Below are 17,377 nucleotides of genomic sequence, written 5' to 3'. Positions count from 1 at the left end.
TTGTCCCACTACCCTGCAGTCTGTTAAGCTACCAGTTTTCCCATCTAAGTACTTAAGGAAGTCTTTCTCTTTGATGTTTAAATTGCATGTTTCCATTGTCAGATAGCAACAAAAAAAAAAAAAGGAAAAAAAGAATGGCTATTTCAGATTCACATTATTATAGGATTTGGTATTATCTCACACGTTTGTCTAGTTCATCTGGCATTCAGAAAGTTTAGCTGTAAAAACAAATTCACTTCTGGGGTTGGAAAATAACTTTTGCTTCTTCTCTGCCAGCTTGCTTCAAGGTAAAGTGGTTGACTCAGACTCTGTTGCATATTTCCAGGTGTTTCAAATCAGGAAAATCAGATACTTGTTTATTGTAAGTGTGTCTAATACCTGATTATTTGTACCTCATATGAGAAGAAGATTAGATTTTGGAGGAGGAAGATTAATAACCTTCTTCTGCAGAGATGGGCATGCATTTGGATCTACATGCTGATTTAAATTTATTGCAAAGTAACGTACCAAGGAGGATGTCTTTTATTTGTGAGCATTAGACACACCATGGGTAGATAGCGGTCATTTAATTAAATCTCATTATGAAAATGCCTTCTACCTAAACACTGGGCAGAGCTTAAGAAAAAAAGACAGAAATTTCTGAAGACATTACTATTATTATTAATTTTGGCCTGCCCCTCATCAGGCAAAACGCCATTCTCAATGGTCTATTTCCAAGCACCATGAAGTGACTTGCTCCTTCCTCCTCTGAACAGCTCAGAGTCAGCAAGCATTTAGCAGCCAAGAGGAGGATGGACTTCACAGAGTGTCCTGTTTCCATACTGATTCCTCTGCCACCAAGCTGGGTTGCTTGAGCAAGTTACTGAGCCCCTATGAATCCGCAATACCTGCATCTGTAAATGGAGTTTGCCCAGACCTTCTCTTAAAGCAGTGCTAATGACAAAGCAGGCAAGTTTCTGAGATGCACGAGGCCACCCAGAGTGGCTCCCTTCTCTCTGTGCTCGGGGACAGCAGACCTGGATATCATTTGGGAACATAGCACTGAAGCTACTCCCCTCCCAGGCTAGCCTCAGGTGGGAGCACTGTCCTCACCAGAGAGCCTGGCCCCCTGCAGCCATCAGCCACAACCTCCTCTCTATGACGCTTTCCACCCACTTGCTGGGATTGTTAACAAGTTTAATTTAACGGTATCTGCTCCTGACAACCAGCTTCTATGACTGGAAAGGAAAAGCAACTCCTGCCCACCTTCCGTCTGCGGTTCTGGAACCACTCACCCACCTGATGGTTTGGTGCTGCAGGGAGTCGGGGTCTGTGGCATTCACCGTCAGCAGCACACTGCCCACAGAGATGTTCTCCTGCCTGGTCACCATCATGGGGTCTGGGTAGAAGACTGGGCCCTCGTTGACATCCAGGACGGTGATGTGGACGGTCGCTGTGGAGCTGGGGCCGTAGGAGACGTCGGGTACGAGTGGGTCTTCATTTTCTACTTTGATCAGCAGGGTGTGAAAGGCGGAAATCTCATAGTCCAATGGCTGGAAAGCAGACAGAAGGGTCTCAGGATGCACACCAGCCACAGAGGGCAGTGGTTTGTACAAACTCCCTCTGAAATTCCATGAGCAACAGTAGGCCTTCAGGGATGGAGCTGGGCTTTGGAGGCTAAGCCTGTGTAACAGGGGCGCTATCTTTAAGATGAAGAATATGAAACATGAAAATGTGCCTGAGTGCGGTGGCTCACGACTGTAATCCCAGCACTTTCAGAGGCCAAAACAAGTGGATCACCAGGTCAGGAGTTCAAGACCAGCCTGATCAAGATGGTGAAGCCCCATCTCTACTTCAAATACAAAAATTAGCCGGGCCTGGTGGCGGGCGCCTGTAATCCCAGCTACTAGAGAGGCTGAGGCAGCAAAATCGCTTGAACCTGGGAGGCAGAGGTTGCAGTGAGCTGAGATTGCACCGCTGCACTCCAGCCTGGCAACAGAGTGAGACTCCATCTCAAAAACAAACAAACAAACAAAAACATGAAAATGTGAGATTAGGTATGGATTTTTTTTTTTTTATTAAGAAATAAATGACAACACATGACTTGAGCCTTAGTGAGCCTCCCTCTGAGATTTCTTTAGGCAACTCCTTGGCAATGCTGACGCTTAAAGCCTCCCTGCCTGGGACCTGAAACTCCACACCACTGGGCTCAGGTAAATGACACCCCAAATCCCAAGCCTCAGTAGCTTTATAGCAAGATAATCCTACCTCTGTTATCACAGTGGATCAATGGAATAGGAAAACTAAGCTTTCATGTTTCTTTCTTTTTCTTTTTTTTTTTTTTTTACTTTTTTTCCAAATCTTATCTTGAATTGTATAAGGTTTCATCTGTAATATTTATCACTCACTTGCCATGAAGTCAAAGGGTCTCCACACACCTTAAAGTATAGCCTGGGTTCACAGTCTCTAGTAGAAAGTAACGCGGGGAAAGAACTTGAGAGTCTGAGCCATGTGGGGCTAAGCCTGTGGGCCCTGCCCCAGCTGAGGGCATTTGAAAATGTATGGGAGTATTTTCAACTGACTTGAGGGCTCCCCAGCCATTGACTGGGCAGGGGACAGTAACAGCAGACTTAAAGCCATGCCCAGGACAGTTACAGTCCCACACAACGGTGGATTGCCTTACCCCAGTGTCAATGGGCAGCCCTGATGAGGACCACTCTAGGTGATTTTGCAAAGGGGGCTGATAGAATACCCACCTCCCCCAGCCACTGTGTGGACTAAACCAGAGGATGTCAGAGAAACTCCATGATAAAATTAGTAATACAATGGTGCTGCCAATGCATGTCTGTCACTCTTTTTCCCAACCACGAGAGCACAGGATAGGGTGAGAGCAGCATTTCCCAGAGTGGGGCTCTGCCAGGTATGCATGGGGAGACATTTAGGTAAGATGAGGCCATGCTGCTTATATCAAGTTGTTTTCCTAATGTTTACTGGAAAAAGTAGCTAACCCATCAGACCCACGCCATCATGGATATTCTTGCAAGAAGGACAAGACTAAATGAGTCAAGAGATTTGATTTACACTCAACTAAAAGTAAGCAAGGGCATGAAGAGGCTACCATGGACATGGGAAAATGAAAGCAGAGATGAGGACTGCTGCCACTGGGGAAAGAGCTGACACCGAGTTGGAAATGGAATCTGGCAGGCTGGGTCAGAGTGCCTTTAGGCAAATGAAGTCACTTTCATGATAATTATAGCTGACATGTATTCAGTGCCAAGCACTCCACGCATGGGAGAGTGCACACGCACACACGCACACTGGTAATGCTTCCTGGTTGTAACTGGACTTCCTCTCTTCACCTAGAACAATTCCTAGCAGGGTTAGTTTTAGGATTTTAAGACTTAACCAGTGCAAAGCTCTTAGTGCTGAGTGGCTGCATGCTGGTGTTTCAGTTCAATCCCTGTTACACAGGAGTCAGTTACCATTCTGTCCTTCTTTCTATGAATCCTAATAACAGATCTCTGTCCATCCCAAGTGACGCCAGAATATGCAACCTCAGTAAAGTAAACTTCAAACCAGGGCCAGGGAGCTGCCATACTTGGAAAATGCAGCTATTCATCTCAATTAGGATTCCAGAGAGGACAGAGCCTTTGGCTTGCTGGGTTGTGTCGACACTGAGGGTGTGTCCCCTGAGCTGAAGTGAAATGCAGAGCACCCCAGTCTCCCAAGGGCCATCGCCACCCCACCAGCACTAATCACAATCCTGGCCTAGTTTGGTCTGGCATCTGATTCCCCAGGGCCACAGACCTATGCACTAGCAGGAGGATGATGGGGTTTCTGGGGAATACAGCCATCTGCTGACAAGTGAGACAGTCAAGATGCTGGGAAATAAGCAATTTGTGCTGCTCCGCTCCTTTTCTTTGGCTGGGGACCACTGGCTATTTTTTCCCAAGGAAACAATTCCCTCCCTCCCTCCTTCTCTCCTTCTTTCCTGGAAACATCATTATTTGTAGCAAAAGTTCTTGCTCTTATAACTATAAGCTCCCTGGGAGGATGCAGAGAGAGACCAGTTCATTCATCAGTGAATATATAGCACCTAGCATAGTGTCAGGACCATAGTGGGCTCTAAATAAGTATCAATGCATGAAGGAAGGAAGGAAGGAAGGAAGGGAGGGAGGGAGGGAGGGAGGGAGGGAGGAAGGAAGGAATTAACAACTGTAATTCTTGTGCTTTTCTCTAGCACTAGTCTTTTGCAACACAATTATGTGTTATTTTGATTATGCAAAACTCGAACATTATTGGACATTTTTACCTTTTAAATTCCCTACTTTTTTCTTAAATAGAAAGACAGGTGGGGGCCAAGTCCTGGCCCTGATGCATCATAACTCTGGGACCACCAGCAAGCCACTGCTTCTCCTGAAGTCTCAGCTTTCTCTTCAACAAAATCCGAATACAGGAGATTGTTGTAAAGATCAGGGGGCAGGGTGAATGCTGAATGCTCCCCATGGAGCTAGGCCTAGTGTCAATATCAGTAACAAGAAGCTGCCAAGGGGGTGAGAAAGAAGAGGGTGGTTCTGCAAGAGCTGGAAGAGTCATCGCCCCAGTCCTCAGCATGCTGAAGAACTAGTTGGAGTTTCAGGATGCTGCTGGTTTCCAGCAAGGTCCTGCCTCTCAAAAGGACCAAATTCAAGCTGTTCTGGCAAATGAGAGCCTGCTTCGTCTTTAAAACCTTCAGGCCAGAAACACCCTTAGTTGCTCTCTAAGCCTGTTCTAAAACCACCAAAAAGTTATTCTTTCAGTTGAATATAATCAACCATGCCTGTTCCCAGGCTGACACTTCCTGAACAGAATGCTGGCTTCCGAGGAACTAAGCCACAAAGGCTGTCTTAAAGGGAGGGAAGCAGAAGGGAAGAGGGGAGGCACACAACACAAGGCTGGCCTTTGGAAGGGAGCAGGGCCGCGCTAGTGTTTATGTACAAGGTGAAGTCTAGTAAATCCAGCTGTACAATGCCCAGGGCCACACCCGCTGGAGCTGGTGACACGTGGGTCTCCCTTCCTAATCCCTTTTGGAGGCTGTAATTGGATTAAGAAGCTCTCCATGAGCTCACAGAGCACACAATCTCATTAACTTGCTTTGTCTGTTGCTGGGCCTCTGTGTCAGGGGTGGAAGGAAATTGAAAATGCTCCTGATGGAAGCTACAGAGAGGCAATTCAATTAATATTTTTTTCAGGTGTCAAGAGAGGGTGTCAACCACTGTCCTGGGAAACTGAAAGCCTGGAAAAGCTGACCCACATGGGAAGGGTGGAGGACCTGGGTTTGTTGGCAGGAAGAGGGAGGATCCAGAACCAACGGAACAGCTGTTTTTAGGCCTGTGAATGGTTTGGGGAATCAAGGATGCTTTCTGGACACTTCCTTCTCTGAGGACAAAATAGAAAATAAAATGTAGGGCTGATTATAGTCAGCTGAAAAAATAACTTTCTGGTGGTTTTAGAACAGGTTTAGAAAGCAACTATGGATATTTCTGACCTGAAGGTTTTAAAGACAAAGTGGGCACTCGTTTGCCAGAGCTGCTGGGATTTGGTCCTTTTGAGAGGCAGGCCCTTGCTGGAAACCAGCAGCATCCTGAGACTCCAACTAGTTCTACCGTATGTTGGATTGCTAACTGGTTAGTGCAGACCTGCTCTTGCTTGGCTACCCAATAGCAATCGCCAGTCCCCAACTCCCTTATCTGCTGTAAAGGCCCAAAGGCCAGATATGGACTTTCTCAGCTTTCCTTGAAGTTAAGGAAGAACTTATGTCATTGGCCAATGAAACATCATGAGAAATTGGCTGGGGGACCCTTAGAAAAGATGTTTTCTTTCCCAATAAGAGGAGAGGGTCACATGAGAGCACCTTCTCCCTCCACTTGCCTGGCTGCCTCCTTGTTTTCTGGATTAGGATGCAGCAGTGGGAAGACATGATGCCTGGGGCTTTGGCAGCCACTTTATGTCCAAGAGGAAAAAGTCAAAAGTATCTGAAGCACCCACGGCCGGTTCTCTGCTACCTGGAACTGTTGGCCAATCTTGGACTGGCCTATCATTATCTAGCAACAAAAATTCTTAAATTCCTTTACTAGTTAAGCCACATTCTGTTACTTGCCACAGAAAGCATTCTTAATGGTTGCACCAATGGCTGGCACAGTGGACAGCAGCAGAGAACATGGCCTAACTGGCCTCTGGAAGGTGGTCTTGGACTCTGCCTCACATGTGCTGAGAGGCAGAGAGAGCTCAAGGCCCTTCCTACTGATCTGGGAGGAAGCCAGTGTGGGGTGAGGGAGACTCTGCATCCCATTTCCAAAGCAAAGGAAGTCCACACACTAGCAAAGCTGAAGTCAGTGAGAGCCTCAGCCTCCATGGGCCCCTATTCCCCTGGAATTTGCAGGGAGGGCAGACAAGCTTATGGAAACAGCTTCCCCTAACGCCATGCCCCTCAACAAGAGCTGTGCCCTGTGAACAACAGAACCGCCTGGCACACCTCTCCCTCATATTCTGACACAGTAGGTCTGGGGCAAGCCCAGAAATCTGCATTTTAAGTAGCATTCCAGATAATTCTTATATATGCTAGCATTTGAGAGCCACTGCCTTGTGGACCAATGCAGGAATGCAAGCAGAGGAGAATGGCTCCTTCCTGCAAGTCCTGTATTTTTGTTCTTGTTGTTGTTTTGAGACAGTCTCACTTTGTCACCCAGGCTGGAGTGCAGTGGCACAATCTTGGCTCACTGCAACCTCTGCCTCCCTGGTTCAAGCAATTCTCCTGCCTCAGCCTCCCAAGTAGCTGGGATTATAGGCGCATGCCACCATGCCCAGATTATTTTTGTATTTTTAATGAGACAGGGTCTCATCATGTTGGCCAGGCTGGTCTTGAACTCCTGACCTCAAGTGGTCTACCCACCTCAGCCTCCCAAGATGCTGGGATTACAGACATGAGCCACCGCACCCTATCAAATCCTGTTTTGTTCATATTCATTTTCCTTGAGCTATGGCAAACACATTTTGGGGAGGACTGAGCTTCAGGATTTGTGATGGAGATGTCTATTTATCCAAGTTTTATCTTCAAGTTGCAGGTTTGGAAAGTTGCCTGACAGCTTTTATAGACTCAGGACTAGCCACAGAGGACAGCCAGTGGCTATGTCATTCTATGATTTTTACAGCTTTGAAAGTGCAGCAGCCGTGGACACAGAAGGCCAGTGCCAGGCTTTCCTAATAACTTTGCCATTGCCCATGTTATTGGAGAAGAAGAATAGAGGGGGACTCAGAGGCTGAAAAGGGGCAAGGCTTGGGAGAAACTCAGACCACAGGTTTGGCTTGTTCATCCTCTAGAACCAGCCCGAAGTATGTCTGAGATCTGCCATTCTCAGTGGCCATGGGTCCAGCCCTCTGGGTGTCACGAGCTTTGTTGGGGCAGTTGTTTGTATAGCTCTTTGGGAGGATGAATGATGGCTTCCTAGTATGTCCACATCTTAATTCCTGGAGGTTGAGAATATGTGACTTTATAATAGGTCACATGGTAATTGCAGATATGATTATGTTAAAAACTTTGAGACTGGAAGTTATCCTGGATTATCCAGTGGATCCAATCGAATCACAAGGGTTCACGTAAGAGGGAGGTGAGCAGGTCAATGGAGGAAGTAGGAGATGTGATGATGGAAGCAGAGGGTTAGAGTCAGAGGGTCAGAGATTTGAAGATGCTGCACTGCTGGCTTTGACAATGGAGATGGGGCCAGGAGCCAGGGAATGCAAGTGGCCTCTAGAAGCTGGAAGAGGCAAGGAAGTGAATTCCCCCACGAATCCTCCAGAAAGCAGGCAGCTCTGCCAATCCTTTGATTTTTAGCCCAGTGAGATTCATGTTAGACTTCTTACCTTCAGATATGTAAGATAATAAATTCATGTATTTTCATGAAAAAAAAATTTTTTCAGGCCCTAAATTTGTGGTAATTTGTGACAGAAGCCACAGGAAACTGCTGCTGACTGCAAGTGCCCATCAGTATTCTTTACATGTCGGCTCCTGAAATTCTCACAACAGCTGCTATCGACTAAATATGTGTGTTCCCTCAAAATTCATTTGTTGAAATAACCCCCACTGTGAAGGCATTAGAGGATGGGGCCATTTGTAGGTGATTAGGTCACAAGGCAGAACCCTCATAAATGGGATTAATGCCCTTAAAAAGAGAGAATCCGGGCCGGTTTCAGTGGCTCACACCTGTAATCCCAGCACTTTGGGAGGCCGAGGTGGGTGGATCACGAGGTCAGGAGATTGAGATCATTTTGGCCAACATGGTGAAACCCCGTCTCTACTAAAAATACAATAATTAGCTGGGTGTGGTGGCATGAGCCTGTAATTCCAGCTACTTGGGAGGCTGAGGCAGGAGAATCGCTTGAACCTGGGAAGCAGAGGTTGCAGTGAGCCAAAATCATGCCACTGCACTCCAGCCTGCTGACAGAGTGAGACTTCATCTCAAAAAATAAAAATAAAAGAGAGAGAGAGAGAGAGAGAGAGAGAGAGAGAGAGAGAGAATAAGAGAATCCAGAGAGCTGCCTCATTCTATCTACCAAGTGAGGATAGAGAAAGGACATGAACATATATCAAAAAGTGGTTCCTCACCAGGTACAGAATCTACTGAAAGTTTCATTTTGGACTTTTCAATCTCCAGAACTGTGAGAAGTGAATGTCTGTGGTTTATAAGCTACCCACCCTATACTGTACTTCATGATAGCAACTAAATGGATTACAACAACAACCTTAAGAGTTAGGTTATATTATCATTCTCATTTTCAGGTAAGGAAACTGAGGCCCGGAAAACATGAGTGTATGTTGGTCAAGGGCACACAGGGGAGTGGGGAGCCATGTCCCTGCTCTGCCCACTACTACTGTCACTATAAATGCGATTGATCCCTGCTGCTCAGGCAAATGGCTTCATCCACTAGAAAAGAAAATGTGTCCCGATGAAGATCCTGGTCTCTGGCAGAAACTCTGCCCAGAACTTCCCAGAAAGGGTGAAACGGTGTAGAAATGCCTTCTTCCGGAATACCAAGACCACCTGCATCACGCCTTCTGTGCCATCATCCCCACTAATATTTCTGGATTCCCAGCATGAGCATGAGGTTTTACATTTATAATTGTATTTCCTCCTTGTTCTATTTGTAGGCAGAGAGAGGATCAGCATGCGAGTTAGCAAGGCTCACAGAGGGTTTCACACCAATAATTATGTTGTGTGTGTGTTTTTAAGGAAGAACTAAGCTCTGCCAAGAAAGATTAAGAAGACATGTCAAAGCCTGCATTTTGAGCACTTATCTTTATAAACACCTTCACATATTTCATTTTGACGCATCTGCAAATCATTCCTTAGCAAGTGTATAAATAATCTATTTAAAACCTAAGTTTGATCCAGGCATGGTGGCTCACATTTGTAATCTCAGCACTTTGGGAGGCCAAGGCAAGTGGATCACTTGAGGCCAGGAGTTTGGGACCAGCCTGGGAAACATGGTGAGACCCCCATCTCTACTAAAGATACAAAAACTAGCCTGGCATGATGGTGGGTGTCTATAATCCCAGCTACTGAGGAGGCTGAGGCATGAGAATCACTTGAACCTGGGAGGCAGAGATTGCAGTGAACCGAGATTGCACTACTGTACTCCAGCCTAGGCGACAAGGTGAGACCATCTCAAAAACAAAAACAAAAACAAAAACAAAAATCCACTTAAGTTTGGTTTTTTTAAAGTTACATGTAAGCTTGAGTGTTTTAGAGCCTATAACACAGGTTTGTTTTGGCTGCTTGTTTATGCTGCTGAGGATGTGGGTGTACCCTTAAGCCACGAGACTTTTACTTTGTTAATTCTCACAAGGAGGAGACTGGGAGAATTTATCCCTGGCCTTCTAAACTCAGTGATTCTATGATTTCCCTTGTGGGGTCCTCACTGCTCACATGAGGAGAAAGGGGCAGTAGGAAGCACCCTTACTTTGACGACAGAAAGCATCCCTTCGTTGGTTTGGGCGTTGGTGTGGATCTCGAAGCTCTGCCCGGGGTTTCCATTGATGATGGTGTAGGCGGCCCTCCACGCACCTGTGGTGGGGTCATCCTTATCTTCAACCGTCAAATTGACAATGACTCCCACAGCTCCTTCCTCGACTGTGGCTTGAAACTGCAAACAAAGCAGATGGCAATGGTCACTATTTTGAAAAAAACATATTCATTTACTCCATGCTTTGCATTGGATATGTTACACACATCGTCTCACTTAAATAGTAACATAGGAGAATTATGATCGGAAGATGCTATGCTCCTCTCCTTGAACTTAGGTGAGGCCACAAAACTAACTTCTCTCCTGCAGAATGTGGGCAGGAATGATGGTGATCACGGCTGTGCTGTGCTACTCTGTGGAGGGAGGGTGAAGAGAACAGCTGTGCCTCCTCTCTGTGCTTTTTCACCCTCTGCCTACCTGAATGCAGAGGACCACAAAACCCCAGGGTAGCAGGGAGCCACAAGGGAGGAGGAGCTTGGGTCCCTGAGTCACCACATGGAAGGGAGCAACCTGGTGGCCAAGAACACCCATCCTGAACTGTCTTTGAACGAGAAACAAATTTTGATTGAGTTCAAGCCATCTTTGCTTCCATTTGTTCTTGCAGCCCTGCCTTCCTCAAACAGTAACAGAATCAGATGAGTAGAGCACTAAGACTTATAAGTGAAGAGACTGGGATTTAAAGCACAGTGTTTGACCCCAGATCTTCTACTAGACTCCGCTATTTTCTCTAATGAACAAAACCAATCCCATCCTTCCTACTCCATATCCACTCTTAGTATGACCTTAGAAACCATGTTCTAAGAAATCATCTAAATCAATTGTTTGGAGCCTTATTGTACCTGTGTTTCTATTGTAATACATCTCAAATACTTGTTTCAAGCAGGTGTGGCGAGAATAAATCAATCAATGAAAAATCTCGTAGAGAATAAATTCTCATAGAGAAGTTCACGAGCTATCATTAGTACATCCCTTTGAGCGGCAAGCCTAAAGTATTGTTTTGCTGCTTACCTCTGACACACTACAGGTGAACAGTAATCTGTTTGCAAATATTTTATAAACAAGTAATACCAATAAGCTGACAAGATGAAGAAATATCTTGGAATTTCAATTAGTAGGAAAGTGAATCTAGAGACAGTAAGATGATGTCAAAAAGCCCTTGTGTTCAAAGAGAAGCAATTTGAGAAATGAGGTTTCAAAAGCGGTGGCTGATTAATTGACTTGCAAATCATTAATCATAAACCTTAATCCCGAGGCTTCTAAGGGGACGGGGCGGGGACTGGAACTAATTTGTCTATTGCACCTCAGCAAACCTGGATGACTTGCCTTTCATAAAAGGAGAGCTGGAAAATTCCTTTTTTTTTTTTTTTCTTTTTTTGAGATGGAGTTTTGCTCGTTACCCAGGCTGGAGTGCAATGGCGCGATCTCGGCTCACCGCAACCTCCACCTCCTGGGTTCAAGCAATTCTCTTGCCTTAGCCTCCTGAGTACCTGGGACTACAGGCATGTGCCACCATGCCCGAGCTGGAAAATTGTTAGAACATGCATGGAGGCTAGGAAAGAGTGGGAATGAGGAGGGATACTGAGGCTGCTGTCACACAGAAACAGCTCCGGGGGGCAATTATTTTGATCTGGTTCCTATGATTCTTGTTTAAGGTCCACCTATCTTTTATCTTCTCCTCTTCTCACACAAATCATAGAATTCTTGAGCTGGAAAACTCTGCTAGTGGTTCTCAGCCCTGTCTGTGCATTAGAGTCTCTCAGAGGCTTTGAAAAAAAATTCCTGGGTCCCATTCTAATTCAGGACTCTCCAGGATTAAAGCGTATGAAAATCTATTACGGTAGGAGTGGTTGATGGGGGTGAAAGTGCCTGGGGTTCACTAGCCATGCTGGAGCACAGGAGAGATCAGTCCATTTCTGGTCTTCTGGAACATTCAGGCAAGTGGCAGAATCAGGCATCAGTCAAGGAGTCAATTCAGATTCGGATTCCCCAGATCAATTCAGATTCCCCAGGCTCCAGGGTAAAGCCAGGGACATAGTGTTTTCTTCACCTGCCAAGATAATTCTAATATGTAGTTGGGGTGAGAAGCAGGATGGAGTCCAAGTCTAGGGATGGCAGGCAGGTGTTAACGACAGGACCTACCCTTGTGAATGGGTGAAGCCGCCTGAGCCTGCTATGGACAGGTTTGCAGCACATCTGGGCTCAGCAGGAAACAGTGCTGTGATCAGTTAGTGCTATCTGCCATGTAGCCAAGAGGGGGCTTGGTGACACATGTACTACCTAATCCCTGCATGTTACAGATGAAGATGACTGCACAGAGAAGGAAGGAAGGAAGAAGGAAGAGTCCTGCCTAAAGTAATTTAATGACCCAAGGATCAGACCTAAGTCTCCTGGTTTCCGGTAATCTTTGTTCTCAACCAATTCTGCTACTCATGCCCACCTCAGATCCCCCAAGCTTAGGCCAGTCCTTCCTTCACCCCCTGCTGTGGTCCAGATTCAGAGAACTGGTTCTCTGTCCCTGCTGATCACAGTGGACTTCAGCTCATAATCTGACCTGTGGCTCTTCTAACATCTATACTTTAGGAAACCAGGTGTCAATCATGTGGGCACGAGATGGGCTAAGGCTAGAGGATGCTGGAAACTACCAGTCAGATAGAAACGCTGTCATGTCTAGTGCACAAGTGAGAAGTTGCTCTGTCAAAGCAGGAGTGTCACAGTGCCAAGATGAAAACACTGTGACAAATCATGATTTGAGGAGGCTGGAGGCTCCATGTGCACCTGTCTTTTCAAGGCTTCACCTCCAGCCTCTTGCATGGTGCTAGGTGTACAGAAGAAACTCAGTAGATATTTGTTGAATGAATGAATAATCTTAAGTATAGGAAGTGGGATCTGGGAGCAGAAGAGAGGGCTAAGGGAATGTGAAGGGACAAAGCCATACAGGAGCAAGACTAAGAGGGAATGACTTGTTGACTGATGCCTGATTCTGTCTCTTGCCTGAGTGTTCCAGAAGACCAGCGATGGACTGATGTCTCCTGTGCTCCAGCAGAGCTGCATTGTGACTGGTGAACCCCAGGCACTTTTGCCTTCATCAACCCCTACTATCATAATAGAGTTTCATGAACCTTAAAAAATTTATTTTTGGAGCTGGGCATGGTGTTCTCACACTGTAATCCCAGCTCTTTGGGAGGCTGAGGTGGGAGGATCGCTTGAGCCCAGGAGTTCAAGACAAGCCTGGGCAACATAGCAAGATCCCATCTCTACAAAAATAAATGCAAAAAATCAGCCAGGTGTGGTGGCATTTGCCTGTGGTCCCAGATCCTGAGGAGGCTGAGGTGGGAGGATCTCTTGAGTGTCAGAGTTTGAGGTTGCAGTGAGCTATGACTATACCACTGCACTCCAACCTGGTTGACAGAGCAAGACTCTGTCTCAGAAAAAATTATTTTTATGATGTGAAGAAAAGAATCAAAAATTTATTTTATCCTAAAATTTCTTTTTATTTCTTTCTGATTTTAGGGCCCTAGCACTGTGATAATGGCGCCTGATGGATGAGTCAGCCCTGATCCTTAGTAAACGGCACAGTACACAGAACATGAGCAGATCTGAAGATGGAATAGATGGATGGATGGGTGGATGGATAGATGGATGGAAGGATGGGTGGATGGGTGAATGGGTGGACTGATGAGTGGATGGTGGATGCAGGGATGAATGGATAGATGGGTGGGTGGGTATATGGGTAGATGAATTAATAAATAGAATTAACATTTAGGCCATGTATAAGTGAGACAAACCTGGGCAGCTTCTTCTACAACACTGATATTTTTATGTCTGCAGCACCTACCAAAGGGGCTGGTATAGATTACCTTTTTAGTGTGTGAGCAAATGAATTCAAGTAGAATGGAAAGATGCTGATGTGCTAGGAATTCTCCGTGGTGTGCACTGTGGCCCTCATATGTCCTTGGATGGGTCCACAATGATATTTACCTGTCATCCATCTATCCACCCATCCATCCATCTATCCGTCCACATCCATCCATCCTTCCATCTATCATCCATCCATCATCCATCCAACCATAGATCCATCCATCCATGGATACACCACCAAACAAAGCAGACATGATATGTTTCCTCATGGAGATTACAGGCTCAAAGGAGAGACAGACAGAAAAGAAATGTATAACAGTGTGTTAATTGCCAAGAAATAAAATCACAATTCTTGGGGAGTGTGTGTGTGTGTGTGTGTGTGTGTGTGTGTATGTGTGAGTAGGTGGGTATCTGATCCAGTCTGGGGAGGGTCATAAGGGAAAAATTCCCTGAGAACTGAAAGAAGAGAAGGACTTAGAGGGGTGAGAACATACCTGGCATCTGGAAGAGCAGGAGCAAAGGCCAGGTGGTAGGAGGAGCCAAAGATACCCTTGCAGAACAAAAGGAAGCTGGGTGTGGCTGGAATGAAGGGGAGGCCCAGAGAAAACTGACATCAGACTCCAGAGATGGTAGAGTCAGCTTATGAAGGGCCCTGTGGGCCATGGAAAGGCATTTGTGATTTACTTTGGAAGCCAAGTGTAGCCTAATCAAGGAACTGGGTTATGTTTAAATCTACTCCTGAGAGAATACAGAAAAAAAAAATTTTAAATATGGAAAACATGCAACACAATTATTATAGTCTTTGTTAAGACCATTATCTGATTTCTGCATAAACTATGAAGCAGTTTCTTTGAGCATCCATTTAGGAGCTCATTATTGCTTAATTAAATACTCATTCTATTAATTCTATTCAATGTTTTAACCCTATTATATAATCCAAGAAAGGAAAATTAAATAGATTAAAACGAAATGGTACCATTTTACATTTCTATAGTAATGCTCACTTTGTGATTTAAAAACAATAGACAGACATTAATTTACCACACTAGAGCAGGAGGAATTATTGATTGTACTATTACTTCCTTTAATTGGAAAAATAGAGTTACTTTTCTGTTAAACTGTATAGCAAATCAAATACCAGATAGAAAACATATTTTAAAACAATCACTGTGGCTTGTTGGGACTATGTACTGGGCTTATTAGCTCTTCCCTCCAAATTTAGAACTGAGTATTTTATTTTCTTTGAGTTACATGACAGATGTTTAGGATAAGTCTGCCTGGTGAGCCACAACAGCCATCACTAGTGGGTAGAGGGACTTGAATTCTATTATACACCAAGAATGCAAGTTCTTCCTCCAAGAGCAGAAAGTTGATATTCAGATTAATTTGGAAGATGGAAAGAATGATCAGAAGGCTGGAAAGCCACAGATGGGAAAGAAGTAACAGTGCATGATTTTGAAAGACTGGACATGTACAAGCTTGCATGCTTGACTACTTGCATGTTTGACCTGAGTACTAGTCCAAGTTCATAAGCCATTAACCATTAAATTTCACAGAGAACTAATATAAAACTTGAAAGGTTGGGATAGAGTCATCTGGGCCTGGGCTTTAAAAAATCAAAAGACAGGGTCTCACAAAGATCTATAAACCTAATTTATATTTGTGATGATAAAAGGGTAGGGGAGAGACCATCACAAACGTAATTTGCAAGCATTTTTGAGTCTATGTTTACATAAAAGATACAGCTTATTGGAAGACTCTTCCTGATAGTCTAATGGGTAGTGACTGTGATTGATATAAATAAAATAATGTATTTAAGGAGCTTGGCAAATTGCCTGGTATATGTATAAGAAGAAGATAGTATGTGTTAGCAATTATGATGATGGATTTTGATCTGTATCATATGAAATTCTTACTAACAAACTGGATAATTTGGTTTATACCCTGTGACTCCTTCTACTCTTATCACAGTCTGCCTTGGAATGTAGTTATGTATATATATATTTTATTTTTCTCGAGTGGTGTGGAAGAAGCTTTTTTTTTTTCAGTTATGTATGCCTGGCACTCACATACTTGTTCATTCTTGTTACGTTCCAACAATAGACAGCGGGCAAATGATGTCAATCCTATCATGTCCACATTTAGAAGGGAAAGCTGTGTTAGATATCTAGTTTTCTTCTATCTACGATTAGGATTTATCTCAGGGTGGAAAGTTACACAACAATTTATTTTAATAAATAATGGTTGTGTCTGTTGCATGCTGGGGACTTCACCAGGCACAAAAATACATCAGTAAATGAGAGGGCTAGTATTCCTTCTGGGTGCCCCCTTTCTTTGTAAATATTGTACATCTATGACATATTTTGACAATTTGTTTTCTACCACTTCTAAAACCATTTCCTTCACTGTCATACATCCAAGGCTGTACCTGTGGCCAATTATGGATGCTTCTATGTTTGAATATTATTTAGTTTCTGGTTAAAGGTCATTTCAATAAATGATGCTAGATCAATTAGATATCCATCTGGAGAAAACAATGAATCCTGACCCCTACCTCACACCAAACACAAACTGTGAAAGGTAAAACAGTAAAGTTCTTAGAAAAAAACATATGAGAACATTGGTATTTGGCCTCCACATCATGTTTATGTGCACTATATATATATATATATATATATATATATATATATAGTATGTAATATATATAGTATGTAATATATATAGTATGTAATATATATAGTATGTAATAAAATACAAATATAAAAATACAAAGTATTATTATATAAAGTATACATAAGATCTATAATATTTACGTAAAAATTTTAAAGAGCACACAGTACAGAGTTCTAAATAAAGTTCATTCAATATTAAGAAAGCCCTATGTCTCAGAAGTGATTAATAACAGAATCAAACAAGGGACCTGTGGTTGCTTGACTGAGAACCATCATCTGTTTACTGCCAAGTCCTCAAGATGACTGGAACATACTAAGTTCTTCCCTAGCTACGTCACAGTAGAATAGGCATAGCCAGGCCCTGAAGTGACTACAGGAGCAAGATAGAAGAACATTCAGGAGCCCACCAGATCATCATAGTCCCAGTTATTGCATCTTTTCTTTCTTTCTTCTTCTTCTTCCCCCTCCTCCTTTTTCTTCTTTCTTCTTCTTCCTTTCTTCTTTCTTCTCCTTCCTCCTTCCTTCTTCCTTTCTCCTCCTCCTCCTCCTCTTCCTCCTCCTCCTCCTCCTTCTTTTCTCTTCCTTTTTAGCAGGTCTTGCTCTGTTGCTCAGCCTGGAGTGCAGTGTTGTGATCATGGCTCACTGTACCCTCAACTTCTTGGGCTCAAGTGATTCTCCTGCCTTAGCTGGGACCACAGGCATATACCACCATGCCTGGCTAATTTTAATTTTTTTTTATTTTGTAGAGATAGGGTCCTACTATGTTGCCCAGGATGGCCTCAGACTCTTAGGCTCAAGTGATTCTCTTG

The 17,377-nt window shown here is 44.2% G+C and overlaps 1 protein-coding gene across 2 annotated transcripts in view; it reads right to left on the bottom strand.

The window, feature by feature from the left end:
* The window catches only part of CDH13 (cadherin 13), a 1,196,315-nt gene that overhangs the window by 121,317 nt on the left and 1,057,621 nt on the right, over window positions 1-17,377 (bottom strand). For both annotated transcript variants that reach the window (XM_017543720.2, XM_017543721.2), the window contains exons 9-10: window positions 9,976-10,158; window positions 1,279-1,532 (exon numbers count right to left, since the gene is read on the bottom strand). In XM_017543720.2, the coding sequence (XP_017399209.1) occupies window positions 1,279-1,532; window positions 9,976-10,158 (437 nt within the window). The remainder of the gene's footprint in view (window positions 1-1,278; window positions 1,533-9,975; window positions 10,159-17,377) is intronic.

Source organism: Cebus imitator, unplaced genomic scaffold (assembly GCF_001604975.1).
Source record: "Cebus imitator isolate Cc_AM_T3 unplaced genomic scaffold, Cebus_imitator-1.0 Scaffold159, whole genome shotgun sequence".
Taxonomy (NCBI): Eukaryota; Metazoa; Chordata; class Mammalia; order Primates; family Cebidae; genus Cebus; species Cebus imitator.
This window is presented reverse-complemented; position numbering and strand designations above follow the sequence as displayed.